The following is a 15,083-nucleotide window of genomic DNA, read 5'->3' on the forward strand; positions in this document are numbered from 1 at the left end:
GAGGAGTGTTCTGTTTCTAAACATAACCAGTTAATCAAAATGACTTTGTGCTGTTTAGTGTGTGAAACACCCATGGTGGTATAAACTGAAAGCTTTGATATTTCTAAGACTAGAACGTGTTTGGGTAAACCTATATAACTGCTAGAGATAGAAAGGAAGCTTTGAGGATGTTTTTGAGGTCATTCAGATCGTTAATAAGTTTAAAATACCATTAAACTTTCAAGCAAAGAAGAAGAATTAACTGTACGGATATCGCTGTTTAGAAAGAAAATTTTGTGTTGGTACAGTTTAATGGTTAAAAGGTGAAGGCATCCACTTAAGGTCATTCCACCTGAGGCGCATCAATTTTTACCGTAGTATATCTAATAGCTATATGGCTAAACCAAATCATCATCCAACCATTCTATGGTAGCAAGCATGGGAACGAAATCATTTATAAAAAATGTTAATTCATATTGGCTTTATGAATGAATTTTTGTGTCTCGTTTGGATATAATGTCTTGAAACAAACCCCAATTAAAAGTCTTATTACTGAGGAACGTCAAAATTTAGAAAACCGAAATGTTAGCTGCAAATTTGCCAGTATCCTGGGTCATAGTTTCCTGCTGAAGATTAATGCCTTTTGTAACGTGATAGGGTATGGTCTGTTCATAGATATAAGAAAGTGACCAATTGCTTTTGAACAGATTATCCAAAGGCTGTTATTAACATACAATGCAACAAGATTATTATTATTAATTAAGGTAATTATTAATTAATTAAATATTAATAGTAATAATCTTGTTGCATTGTATGTTAATGACCACCCGTTCAAAAGCAATTGGTCACTTTCTTATATCTATGAACAGGCCATACAAAATTATTTTTTCATCATTTTCAAATTCCTTATTACGAAATATTCTGACACATAATTAAAATGACAGTGTTTTCGAAATAAAGACAGTTTCATAAGAAAATCTAATTATTTTGACGTGTTTATAAGGGTAAGGAGGGTAAGGTAGTCATGAAATCGCATTAACAATTGATAATATTTATTCCATTGAGAAATAAGTGATTTAATAAAAAGATTTAAAAAGTGAAGAAAAAGAAAGAGGTGAAGCCGTGTACGGATAAAATGTGGGAACTTTTAAAAGACTTTTTAAAATATTTATTTGTGTTGTAAATTTTTCTTAAATAAATGTATTATGCACTGTCTACCTTACACTTACAAATATGTAAAAAAAATAGACTTAGTCATTAAACTGCTTCTACTTAGAAAACCTTCCATTGTCATGTTCAAAACCGGTAAAATCATGATCGTACAAGTTTTTACTCTACATGGAATTAGTACCTACGATATACCCATAAAATTAAAATTGGTGTCTCTTTTAGCTCCAAATATGGAAAATAATTAAAATCTCGAAAATCGGTATAGGAAATATTTTACAAAAATGATTAGAAAGTGACAGCGGTGAGAAAATTTGAACATTATACGGGATATGTATTTAAAAAATCAAAGTTTTCGCTACTTTTCGATACAAGCGGCAACACTGCGATATTTAAAATTTTAGATCGACAGGCGAAAAACAAAAACCTATGTGACCCAAATTTTCAGCAAGTTGCTAAGTCCCGTTGCGACACCCTATATAATATACAAAAATATTATAATTTTTTTTTCAATACGTCTTTACATTGATTATTTCAACTTACATTTTGAAATAAAGATACTTTTTTTATTGTTATTAAAATACAAGAATTTCAAAAAGACCCAGTAGATTTTGAAAAAAGGGCTTGGAAAATACCGCAAAAACAAAAATAAAAAGTGAGATAGCCAACTCCATCTGCATATCATTTCCTATGTTTAAACAACTGTCACTGTGTGTTGGGTGATGCAAAGAATGCGCCCAACATGCACAGTTTCTGACCTATGCGGCTTACTCCAGTGACCCAGCATAAAGAAACCTCAAGAACTTTATTATAAATTAAAGTAGTAAATCCAGTTTTATAGTCAGCCGTACGATGAAATATTTTTCCCATGACAGTCGTAAAACATTTACTTTATACTCTAGGACGGGGTTTTCCTGACGACGAGCACAAATTTTAACGCGTTTGATTTATTTTCATCATCACTTGGTAGCGGCCGTAAACCGCATCGAAGAAAACCGCGCGGGCAATAATAAATGCCAGGCTCACGTCTAACCTAAAATTGGCGCCGATTTCCTTCTCGTCTAGAAGAAAGTGGGGCCCTCGCGTGACTCCAGTCACGTATGTACGCGAAGCAACTGTTAACCTTTTTTTTTCTATTGACGGGCCGTAGGGTATCGAATCGGCGATGTAGCTCTAAAGAGATGCTTCCACGTAAGCTCTAAATGATCGGACACGTTGTTGATGAGTTTTTAAAAAAAAATTTGAGTGCTATACGATACTTTTCAAAAGTAAACCGTCGAATAATGACGAACGGAAGCAGGTGAAAGTATCGATCTTGATCTACAAACTCGCAATACATTGCGTGTGCTATGCTATTCCAATTTTCATGAAGCAATCATCACTATCATTTATATAACTCGGGGGACCTTATTTAAAAGGTTTTTTTTTATCTGAAAGAAATATTTCCTTCCGTTCGAATATTTAGTACCTATTTTCATTGAACTTGACTCTGAGCCGGTGATTATATTTTTCCCTGCAAAAACTGGAATGTTTCGCTTTTCACACCATTGCCATATTTCTCTACATTTATTGAACACTACCCATCCTATTGATACAAGACATAGACGTAGTGTTATCAATTCCAAATAAAACACTGGAATTATTAAATTTTTTAGAAAACGATTTCCGCAAAGTTGGTTGCTGAACTCAAGGTAACTTATATGGAAATTCTAATGATTAGAATTCCCTGCGGTTTTTCCTAATGCGGCATATCAACATCCCTTTAGAGCGCGTCAGGGAAAATTTATTTTATAAAGAGATCTTCTTTTATTTATTGTTTACTTGTTTCACATTTATTTAGCCGCCATAAAATATCAGTTTTTTACTTAATAATAAGTATAACAATTCAGTTCAAATTTACATTCTTTTTTGTAGTCGTTTTTATATATTTTTTACAAACATTTTTAATTAAGGGAACCGAAGATCTTAATTCCTTTAAATTAAAGGTAAACACAACAAGTACGGTAAACCGCATTTGACTTTGGAGTTTATTTGATACGACTGTTAGTTTTTGGGTATACTTTCGCTGACATGACCGTTAGAATTGCCAAACGTCACAATTCAAGGCATGGGAAATATCTCCGAAAACATCCGATTGCTTCCAAACCTGTACGGTAAACTCCCGGAAATGTCCGAAGTGGCTCACATCCGTGGGAAACGAAACTGAAGTGGTTAAGTGACGATTACCGCACGCTAGATCGATGTGTAATTAGGCATTTTACAGACGGGAGTAGAAACATATTTTTACTGAAATAAAACTATTAGAACTTAAAAAATATAATAATAAATAATATAATAATTAAGCAAACACAAAAGGAGCAATATTTAAGCCAAAGGGTAGAGCTTTAAATTCATATAATTGTTAATTTCAAATCACAAAAATTTTCTAAAATGTATGTATATGGAAATTGCAAAATGGGCGTTCTTTAAATGATTTTTTTCCGAAAAATCATTTTTTAATAGTAATTTCAAGACTTCAAGTCCTCTTATTTAAAAGGAAGAGCATTAACGTATTCATCGAATCTTTTTAGATTTAAAATGAACCTGTAAAAACGTTAAAAAATGTTAAAATTAATACGTTGAAAAGAATTCATGGTCAAAATGGGTACAACACTGTTCTATGGCACCTATTTTTTATAATTTATTTATTACAGAACAATATAAATTTAAGACTCTTTTAACTCTAACTATAGATTTCAAAAATGTTTATTCTTTTTTTTTGTAAGCAAAAAGGAATCAATGAAAAATTAATAAATTAAACCTTTTAATTAGGTTTTAGATTTTCGTTTAATCTATCGCCAGTCATAGTGGTACATAATTATATGTGATTGTGAAAGAATGAATAAGGAGTTTTGTGATATAGTGTAGGAATAAATTGTATTCACCGTCCACGTCCTAACGCTTACGATTAAAATGTACGACACGACATTCCGCCAACAAATGGATGGAAAGGGAATCCCGGCAATGGTGGAGAAACATACTAGGCCAATCCAGATTCTATCAAGGAAAGGAGGAAACAACCACACACGTGCTATGAAAATATGAAGGGCTATGGAAATTGCGTTTTTATCTACTGGCGCAATCAAACAAGAGGTAACGAGTTATACCAAAGAGCGACTATCGATGCTATGGAATCGAATCAGAGAGACGAGTCTAGATAAGGTTATAGATCTTTCGATATCACGATATCAATACGCTGTCGTCATTGTGCTAGGAAAATAACTTTCTGCTTGATATTTTCCTTTTGAATTTCAATTGATTTGGGTTCGAACTTCAGCCTCTGTATTGTACTTATACAAGCTGTCCTATAATTAATAGTAAAATTGCAGATTCTTTTGGTAAACCTCTTAATATCCAAAGCGAATTCGACTGCCAAGTATGCAAAATTTGGAAAATATTATTTTTATATTATTGTCTTCTCCAATAACTCTAAATCTGTTTAAAAAACAAATTCGGTTGACAAACACTTAGCGAAATTATTCTCAGTCAAAAAGTGATTGGGATTTCAATTAAATTAGACTAGATTGAGACAAACCTTCAACAATCTGCTCTTCAACAATTGATGCTTGATAATCCGCGAAAAGTATGCTATGTAGGCATAGTTGTCTTCCACACGAATTTCCCATCGAGCTGCATTTTTTACTTATATTAAAGTCGCTCTCAAGTATATCCCTTGGTTTACAGCCTTTGCGGGTGGGGTTTCCGAGTTTGATAATGGCCACTGCATTTATATAAACTGTTCTCCTAAGACGAATGGTTTCTGAAGACGAACGGAATGAAATTCCTATTGTTATGCGCTTTTCTACCAGGTGAGTTGGGTCTAAAGCCACTTTGTTGTTCAAATTCGTCCCCTTTCTTACCTTAAGCATTATTTTATATAATCTTCCAGTAGATAAAGTGGTATTTAGACTTCTATAATCTTCGCTTTTATTTTTATCACCCTATTTAACAAATATCTGATTAATATGAGGAATTGGAAAGTCTTGGAGTTAAGATTCAACCAGTTGAAGCTTTATTAAATATCGTGCATATCATTTTCAACACTTTTGCGGTAGCAGGTTTTAGTGGTTCGCGAGATATATACCTGATCCTGGTGCTTTATTATTTTATATCTACATACTCGTTTTTATTCTCAATCAGTAAATTCGTGCAATAGTCTTTCCATATTGATTAAATTTATACTGTTTCCTTGTCCTTATGAAATTACTAATTACTATGATTAATATCCGAAAAACTAGTTTTATATTATATCATTATTTGGTAATTAAACAGAATCTCTCAATCAGACAACAGATCTTATTATTCAAACATCACGGACGACAAAATTAATCACACCAAAGAGCATAGTCTTTTATTTTTGAGCCACCGCGTAGAATTCAAATTAAGGTAGCTGTAAACAGGTCAGTACCGTTGGCACACGGACGCTTACGAAGAGACGGTGAAGATTTTCTTACTCATTCTTCACGCAGTAACGGTGGTTTCGAAATAGTTCGAGAACTAGACAAGTTCAGGTTCAAGATCGCGCGGGCTCGCCTCTTCTTTTTACTTTTCTTAGAGGCGGTTTAACCAGTGCATCATTTGAATTATAAGCGACAAGTTATGTGCATATCTTTAAAGAAACTTGAGTGCTACATCATGTTGAAATTGTGCGATTCGCAGTGAAAAGTTATCGGTTTCGTTGTGAAATTTACAAACCAAGGTATAATAAATTTGGATGATCTCTTTATGTGATGCTTATATACTGTGTCACCATTCTATGGGAACATTTTGAGGTTTGGTATTGACATTTACACAGGTAAAAGCGATATCGACAAATTTTACTAGAAAAAGTTATATGTAACTTATTTTGATGCGTTCCAATTTAAGGAAATAGGAATCAAACTCTCTAGAAGGGCTCTTCTTTAAACTCGCCTTACCGAATGTCAAAGAAAATCTTCAAATGAAGCTATAGAAATCGGGAAAGTTAATGTAAAGTTAATATGGTGTAAACATTTAAAAACCAAATAAAGTTTAGTTGATTTTTTTACAACTCAAAGAGGTAACCGAATTAGAAAACGTATTAATAAATTAATTAATTAATAGAAGATGATTCCAATGGTGAAACTGTATATTTGAATCAATACAACAGAATCAATAGGGTGGACTATAATAATATAATATATATAAAGTTTAGGGAAAGGCTTGTGGACAATGTTTGTGTAAATGTGTCCAATTTAATTTTTTTCTCCTATTTCTTTTTAAAATATGTAGAAAAATTGATAATAGTGTTTCACACGTTTAACTCCTTAAATCTTTTCAACTAAGCCGGAGGAGGTATCATCATGGTTGATCTGTATATCATTTAATAAAGAAAATTGGTTCGCGGCGGAAACAAATGCAAACCTGTTAAACATCATACACCCAGTTAAAGTTCAATTAATCCCCCTTTCAGTATTTGTTGGAGTATTCTGTATGTATATGCTAATGACCTCCCTTTAACGCGTTTTTACTCAAGGGATGGAGACCAAAACACTGTAGGGTTTGACATGTTCACACTCACGTATACAAATCCACACTGGATTTCGATACCGCGAAACTATTAAGCGTTTCGCCGGAATGATTAGAAAACGAGCACATTTGGAATAAATTAATTCATTTTCACTTAATCCATTCATTCACTTTTGAACTTTGTTGTTACTACATTAAAATTTCACAGCAACGAAGATAAAATAAAAGTAAAAGGGGAGGCAGATAAAATGGGTCACCCAAGAAGTTGCCTAATGCTGACTGGCTTGCTGTAGAAAACTGCTGTAGTGAAAAACTTCCAGTTTTTGGGGAAAATTTTTTCGAAAAAGTGAGGAGTTCCATTTTTTGATACATTGCGTTGCTTTGGAAATATGCCAATTTTATGAAATTTCGTAGTTTTAAAACTGAAACTAAATAATAAGAGATAATGGTCAACACCAGCGGCGTGCAAAACCAGGTTAATTGTTAAAGGTTTTATTTGAGTTTAATATTGGAGTTCAGAGGCGTTCAGTTCTAAAAAAACAATTTCTCTCACTTTTTTTAGTGTTTTCACAAATCTGATTTTATTTTAGTAAAATATGCATAACTGCCTGACACCGTCTTGTTATGCGCGAACTTAAGTGGTATATTAGATCCATAGAAATTGATTCCAGATCTTCAGAATCGTCTAATGTTGTGTAAGGTGATATTTAATAGAATTTATTCAAAATTTGCTCCTGCAAGCAATTCAGATTATGCAATAATGCAATAGGTTGCATTCAGGCTACAGGAGGACCAACGCCTTACTAAAAAATTATAACTACAATTAATAAAGCAGCCTTTAAGTTATAAATAAATAAAATAAAAAAGAAACATTTTTTTAGAGAGTAAACTGTTAAAAAATTCGAACAAAATCATTTTATTCTCAAGTGTCATAAATCATTTTCTTGAGGTACTCCTTGAAGCAGTATAGGTGGCATCGAGGTTGGTCTTAATTTTAAAATAAAACGGGATTTCATCAAATGGGCAAAGTTCTATAGCAACGCAATGTATCAAATAGGCAATGTTGGTTATATAGAGCCTTTTTCAAGCAGCTGGCTACGGTCTTAAATAACATCAGGAATGATGCCCAAGATATCAATTATATAGCTGGAACGAAGGATTAATAAGAATTGGGCAAAAGAGAGCAGAGATGCAGGAATGCAGCCAAAGTCTGCATAGTAGAGGAAACTACCAATTTGGCCCATTCGAAGACAGTAATACAATGAACTTAGAAGAAACGCACCACCGACACCCTCTTAGCAATCAATATATCAAATCTGAAAATTGTCTTAGGGATGTACACCGGACACTTTAGTCTCAAATACCACAAGCCAAAGATTGGTCTCGCCCATGATGACATGTGCCGATTGTGCTTGAAAGCTCAGGAAACGGCAGGGGACAGATTGTGGTGCAGACGCCCGGAGGTGGGAAGAATCAGGCACTCAAAATTTGGGGACGAAAATCTCGGATTTGAGGATCTTATAAAACAACGCCTAAGTCTGATGGCGTAATGATCCTGTCACAGCGGAAGGCCTAAATCCTGAGCCTTAGTCAAAAATAGGCGTCATGTGTCTTCTAAAAATAAGCAGGTCTGCGGACATTTTTTAAATGTCACTAATTCCTGTTTTTTCGGATACACGTTAGTCCGTATAAAACTCATTATCGAATCGCTGAATGGACGAGTAACTAAGTATTTCTCAAAACAACGCCGAGGAATGCCCAGTAATTCGAAAATTCGTAACACGGAAATTTGAACGTTAATCGATTCGGACATTACTTTATATTTGAAGGACGGTCGAAAGCATGGCCAATCGTCGGGTCAGTTGGTCGCGAAGTCGGTCGCGTTTTTCGAAAATGTGCATTTTAAGTTGATTTTGAATTCGATCTGTCACCGAAATGAGTGCCGCAATCGCCGTCTCCCTCCTGGAGAACGTGCTGAGACGCCAACACTTAAACGGTATGTCTTAAAGCCAGCTTTCCTAGAAACTGCCACCTAGTGGTATCAGGCTTGACTGTAGATTTGAGAATAACGGAACAAATGAATTGATAGTCAATGTTTCATTTTGAATGTTGGGCAATCATTTGTTTATTAACAATTAAGATGCACTACTAGAGTACATGGGGAAACTTTCCGTTAACAATTCTTTGTATCTCATATCTCACATTTTAATTTTGCTACCTTTTCTTACTAATACGCGTCTTAATTTCTTTCAATCAGTTCTCCATTAATACGTACGCCTTCTATCACCTATTTTGTATTTTTCATCCATCCTTTCTATCTCCTCTTGCTTTTTTCACCCCCACATCTTGGATTCATGTACTAATTTGCTCCTCACCATACAGTTGAACATAATCTTCAGAATTCCTTCGACAATTTTCTCACCCCTATTCCAATTACTTTGTTACATTTTTCAATACGTATCGTAGGTTAGTTCATTTGCCTTTTCATTCAAAATGTACCCTAAATATAACAATTTCTTCAATTTTCTTCTTGTTTTATTAAATACCATTATTTACGACATTTTAATAACTTGATCACAACATTCGTAAAATATTGTGCTATAGATAAATACATAGTGAAAAAATCTACCTCAAAAAAAACTTGAGTAGAAAATACTATAAGAGTAGATAGAGATATAGATATCAATCATCTCAATTATGTCTTTTATGTTTTTTGTTGTTAGTTAAACGGATATGCTTTATATTGGTTTAAATAATATCTTAGCTGTTGGTAATATTAACGTAGCAATAAACGGTTGGCAACTATTTGTTTGTCGAAAAGAAGTTTCATACAAATTTAGTGCAAAAAACGCCATTTTGAGCAGTGTTTTTCCATAATTTTTTCATTTATTAACCAATTGACTCAAACTCACCACATTTTGAAGGTATTTTTAAGGCACAGAACTTATTTTTTTTTCTAAAAAATCGTAGCTTCAGCTACAAGACAAAAAAAAATGTTTTTTCACATTTTAATTGTTAACAAATAGGTGCCCAACTTTCTATCAATTCATTACTACTGTCAAGTCTGATACCAGGTAGCAATCACAAGCGGCCCAAATACGAATTCGTTTGGATTAAAAGATAGAGAGACCACGTATCATTAGTTACGATCAGGGCATAGGGTTTTAGAATTTAGCAATTGCTTGTAGAATGGGCACGTTAGGAAATAGTGCTTGCTATTTTTAAACACGGTTTACGTGGTGACATAACTATCGATGGGACTAGAGAGGGGTGCCATAGAAAGCTAATGTGTGATCGAAATTTTAATCGGATCTTTTTACAAAGCAATCGTACCGACGAAATGGATATTCGGTTTCAGTTGTGATCACGTCAAGAGTTCGAGATGATAGTGCTTGGTAAAAGTACGCGCTAATTTTGAATATGTGTTGGCGCGACAGTGGTTCAGATCTTGGAGTGAACTGTGTAGACACGAATCGATATTCCCTGATTTTTTTTTATTGAAAAAAATTAATGATTCACGTGATAATTACTTGTAAAATAAAGAAATGTACTTCAATTTTGCAGTTTTAGCAACTTTGAAATCTCAATAGTTGTGGTTTGCATAATGCGAAGAAGTTAACAGTTCCATTGTTGAATGTTGAATGTGATTCAGTCTAACTTTTGTAATTTAATTATGAAAGGAAAGGGTAAAACAAAATCATTAATTCTAAGAAAAAAATAAGATTCAAGGGGTCGAAATCAAATAAAAACAAAACTTTAAGATAAATAAATAATAATTTTGTTTATACACTATATGTTAGACCGCATGAGTTAGTCTACTTTTTTAAACAAATTTTCATATAATAGTTCTACCAATTGTTAAAAGTATCAGAGCTATGAGATCAGAGTATACATCGGAACCTCTTTAATTACTAATAATTCCTTGGAATTCTTCGGAATTCCTCGGAAATTGCTTTATACTGTACACTAGAGTCCTGTGCGGTTTATCTCTAGCCAATGATCAAAGTATTATAGCATTTTTGAATCCTACACCATTAAAATAAGTTTAATAAGGTATACCTTATCAAAATCTTTTTTTTTATAATTTTATTTAAAATCTAATTCTTCAAATAGAATTTATAAATAAATGGAATACAGGATATTCGACAAAAAAAGGTTTAATTTATAATAAAAAATGGTGGAACCTGAGGAAATTCTTGTAGTTACCATCGCGTACAAATGGAAACAGAAGACCACACAACGATCACAATATACTTGTAAATTTGTCATTTCACAATTTTCTCTCTCATTAGCGAACAACAAAACATCGATATTTTGTTAAATGTTAAACATTTCTAATAATTTCTATGAAACGAACGATATTTCACTGTAATTACTGTTTATTTAGTATCTACGTAAAGTAGGAATAACAAATGCGGTATCGAATCAAGCAGAGATAAGTGTATTTGTGGAAAGCTGCTACTTTCAGTTGTACAAACACCGCGAATACTACTACCACTATATTATAAACTAGACAATATTCATTTATTCGGCTAGCAGAAATACCGACAGAGCTGCAAGGACGACTGTCTCTGTCAGTGCACCGTTGAGAAAAAATACAAGCGAAGTACTAATTTCAATTCCGACTTGAAGATTTTTGCTTAAAGGAAATAAAACCTCTTCGCTATTGTGCTAGATTTCCCATTTTCTGATTAAAAGCTGAACCAAACCAAACATTAAAAAATCTATTGCTTCCTTGGTTGTATTCACACAACTCCATCAACATCTTTCGCCAATACTAGCAACATTTGAAAAACGATTTAAGAAAATATGCATCTTAAAAAAAAAACAAAAAAAATATTCTTAACAAGTTTTAAATCGTTCTGTTTCAGTCATGAGTACTATTACGGACCCCCTGCTAAGTCTGGGAGCCAGTACTATCTCGAATCTCGCAGTTTTTGTGCCGACCCTTATCGCAGCCCTAGCTTACTTCCAGTACGAACAGCTCGATCCAGAAAGTCGACCCATTAACGTGCCAACGGAGGAGTTGCTGGATAGGTACGACTTTATCGTCGTAGGGGCTGGATCAGCGGGAGCAGTGGTGGCGAACAGGCTGACGGAGGTGGAGAATTGGAAAGTGCTGCTTCTGGAAGCCGGAGGGGATGAAACGGAAATATCAGATGTACCTCTGCTAGCGGCGTACCTCCAACTATCTCAGTTGGATTGGAAATACAAGAGTGAACCACAGGGACAAGCTTGCCTAGGTATATGGGACAAGTTGGTGGGTCAAAATGAAGTTACGTCTATTATCCATGTGTTTTTTTAGCTATGAATAACGGCAGATGCAATTGGCCCAGGGGCAAAGTCATTGGTGGGTCGTCCGTGCTTAATTACATGTTGTATTTGAGAGGAAACAAGAAGGATTATGACATATGGGAATCTATGGGCAATCCGGGTTGGGGATCCCAAGACGCTCTACATTACTTCAAGAAATCCGAAGATAATAAGAACCCTTATCTGACGAAGACTCCTTACCACGCCACTGGTGGATACCTGACAGTGTCGGAACCACCGTATAAGACGCCATTGGTAAGACAGCATTGTTCTAATTCCATGCTAGTTGTTTTAGGGTCGACTTAAAATATTTTTTTTATCTCGAAGAATTATACATTTTTGGGGTTTAAGACAAAAAGGAAAATCCGTTGGCATATAGCAAGGAGCTTTTTCAGTTTAGAAATCAGAATATGTAACCCATTTTAATGTAGCCCACAGATGGTAATGGTGTGGTCAAGTTAGCAGAGAGGGTCAAATATTTCAGTAAATCTTTGAATATCGAACAAGATTCGAGGTATTTTCTTTAAGTTTTTCTATGTATTTCCCACTCTATCCTTACTGATTAAAAGAGAACATGGAAGTGTTACGTTGTTACTTCTAATTTTTTTGGTATATTGGTATAAAATAAGTGTGGCAATTTCAAATTGCAACTCATAATAGTTTTTACAAATCTTCTGGATTCCTCCTGCGTCGGTTTTTGTTGAGTCGAATTTGAAAACGTTTCACCAATCATCATGTTGGCTTCTTCAGCGGAGCTAAATGAGGGGCATAAACAGCGTCTCGGATAACTGATTCTCATATTGCCGACAGGTAAAGACCTGAATCGCGGTTAAGATTATTAGGTTGCTTATGGATTTCTATAGACTTTCGGATTTTTCGTTAGTAGGAAAAGTGATTACATGTGATTACATGGAAGAATTTTAGTTTTATCGAATAAAATTTTATGTGCGGTTTCGTGATTGTGTTCGGCAACTGATGAGTTTAGTTGTCTTAATCTTAAGGCTCTTTCATGTTCTTTGACCCTAGTTGATATTTTTTGCCGCATATGGCATCTCAAATGGAATTTAGTCTTTCACGGATCGAAGATGTTGAGAGATTTTTGGACAAGCGGTAGATCTGGTTTCTTTGAAAAATTAACTCATAATAGGTTCCATTTATCTGAGTTGCAAAATGAGCTACTATGTAAGCAAATATTTTGTAATTTTCTAATCAAACACATCCGCTGGCCATTTAAGACACAATTATCCGTTAGTTATAATTGAAAATAATATTGAAGATAAAAAGATGCGACTAAATAAACTTAATGAAAGATTCCCGGCTGCAGGTATTTACAAATGACTGTAACTCAACAATGGTAAGATTTTGAGACTTTTTAAAAATACAATGGGCAAGAGAAATGGCTGGAAATGATTTTCATAATTTAACCGCCAAGGACAAAGAAACACAATATATAATAAGGCTAACTATAACTGTGAAAAACTCAATTGATTGAAATTTTTGCTGTGTTTTCGTATTTCGCAGTGGGGAGTGTAATTGAAGTGGTATCTTTTTCTAATTGAGGATCCTACTTGTGTTATTAAAATTTTTCCTTATAAATCAAGAACTGATGAAAAAAAATCCTGTCAAGAACATAGTAGAGCGTTTGTAGGCATTTGCATTAATCTTGCTCTGCTGCGCTGTGAAAATACTAAAGTATTTGATCTATCTTTGGTAAATTTCAGGCTACCGCTTTCGTGGAAGCTGGCAAGCAGCTCGGTTACAAAAACCGAGACATCAACGGCGAATTCCAAACGGGTTTCATGTTTGCCCAAGGTACCGTGCGTAATGGCGCGCGTTGCTCCACCGGAAAGGCGTTCCTCAGGTCAATTCGACTGCGCCAAAATCTTCACGTAGCCATGAAGGCTCACGTAACGCGGGTGCTGATCGATCCCACTACCAAGGTAGCTTTCGGTATCGAATTCGTCCGAGACAACAAACTGCATCGAATCAGGGCCACCAAGGAGGTGATCTTGTCAGCGGGGGCGGTAAACTCGCCTCAAATCCTCATGTTGTCTGGAGTCGGTCCTAAAAGCGAACTCGAACGGCATAAGATTCCGGTCATCCAGGACCTTAGCGTAGGGAATAACTTGCAAGATCACATAGGGTTAGGCGGTTTGACATTCACGATAAACAAAGAAGACTCGGTGACTCTGGACAGAGTCTACGCGGCCGCACCTTTGATGCAGTACGCGATCTGGGGACAAGGACCTTTGACCATAATGGGCGGAGTCGAAGGACTCGCGTTCGTCAATACGAAATACGCCAACGCTTCTGACGATTTCCCCGATATCGAGTTCCATTTTGTGAGTGGATCTACCCACTCTGACGGGGAGCAATTGAAGAAAGCCCACGGATTAACGGACGCTTTTTACAATCGAGTTTTCAAGCCGATAGAGAAAAAAGATGCTTGGAGCGTAATACCGATGCTTCTCAGACCGAGAAGTAAGGGTGTCATCAAACTGAGAAGTAAAAAACCGTCCGATCCGCCTTTGATATACCCTAACTATTTTATGGACGATTTCGACATGAAAACGTTGATAGAGGGCGCGAAAATCGGGCTCCAAATGAGCCAAACTCCAGCATTTCGAGCATACGCCAGTCGGCATCACGAGTTTCCTCAATGTACTCACATAGAGAAATACACGGATCAATATTGGGAGTGTATGATTAGGCTTTATTCGGTCACCATATACCATCCCGTCGGAACTTGCAAGATGGGACCTTACTGGGACCAGGAAGCGGTAGTCGATCCTCAATTGAGGGTCTACGGTATAAAAGGGTTGAGGGTGATCGATGCCAGTATTATGCCGAATTTGGTGAGCGGGAACACCAACGCGCCAGTGATCATGATTGGTGAAAAAGGTTCGGACATGATTAAAGAGTTCTGGTTGAAAACTGTGAATATGGGCAAAATATATAGAACTTTGCAAGGAATTTAGGTGCGGAATGTTTAGTGAAGCGAGGACTGCGGTGGTATGCGTAATTTATTATTAATAAAAATTAACTCTTTTAAATGTTTGTTTGTTTTCGTTTGCACAAGCGACGCGAAACGTTGATCG

At 35.2% G+C, this 15,083-nt stretch overlaps 2 protein-coding genes across 3 annotated transcripts in view; one reads left to right on the top strand and one right to left on the bottom strand.

Moving 5' to 3' along the window:
- LOC132705902 (flotillin-2) overlaps positions 1 to 15,083 on the bottom strand; it is a 289,458-nt gene that overhangs the window by 54,909 nt on the left and 219,466 nt on the right. The gene's annotated exons all lie outside the window — the stretch shown is intronic.
- On the top strand, positions 5,773 to 15,001 carry LOC132706148 (glucose dehydrogenase [FAD, quinone]). 2 transcript variants are annotated; one of them, XM_060677306.1, is made up of 4 exons: positions 5,773 to 5,884; positions 11,544 to 11,915; positions 11,978 to 12,240; positions 13,707 to 15,001. In XM_060677306.1, exons 2-4 carry the CDS (start codon positions 11,546 to 11,548, stop codon positions 14,961 to 14,963), a joined length of 1,890 nt encoding a protein of 629 aa, XP_060533289.1. In that variant the 5' UTR covers positions 5,773 to 5,884; positions 11,544 to 11,545; the 3' UTR covers positions 14,964 to 15,001. The 2 variants fall into 2 exon arrangements, with proteins under 2 accessions (XP_060533289.1, XP_060533288.1); XM_060677305.1 differs by lacking the exon at positions 5,773 to 5,884 and adding an exon at positions 8,540 to 8,668.

This window comes from Cylas formicarius, unplaced genomic scaffold (assembly GCF_029955315.1).
Source record: "Cylas formicarius isolate icCylForm1 unplaced genomic scaffold, icCylForm1.1 PGA_scaffold_8__14_contigs__length_24414737, whole genome shotgun sequence".
Lineage (NCBI taxonomy): Eukaryota > Metazoa > Arthropoda > Insecta > Coleoptera > Brentidae > Cylas > Cylas formicarius.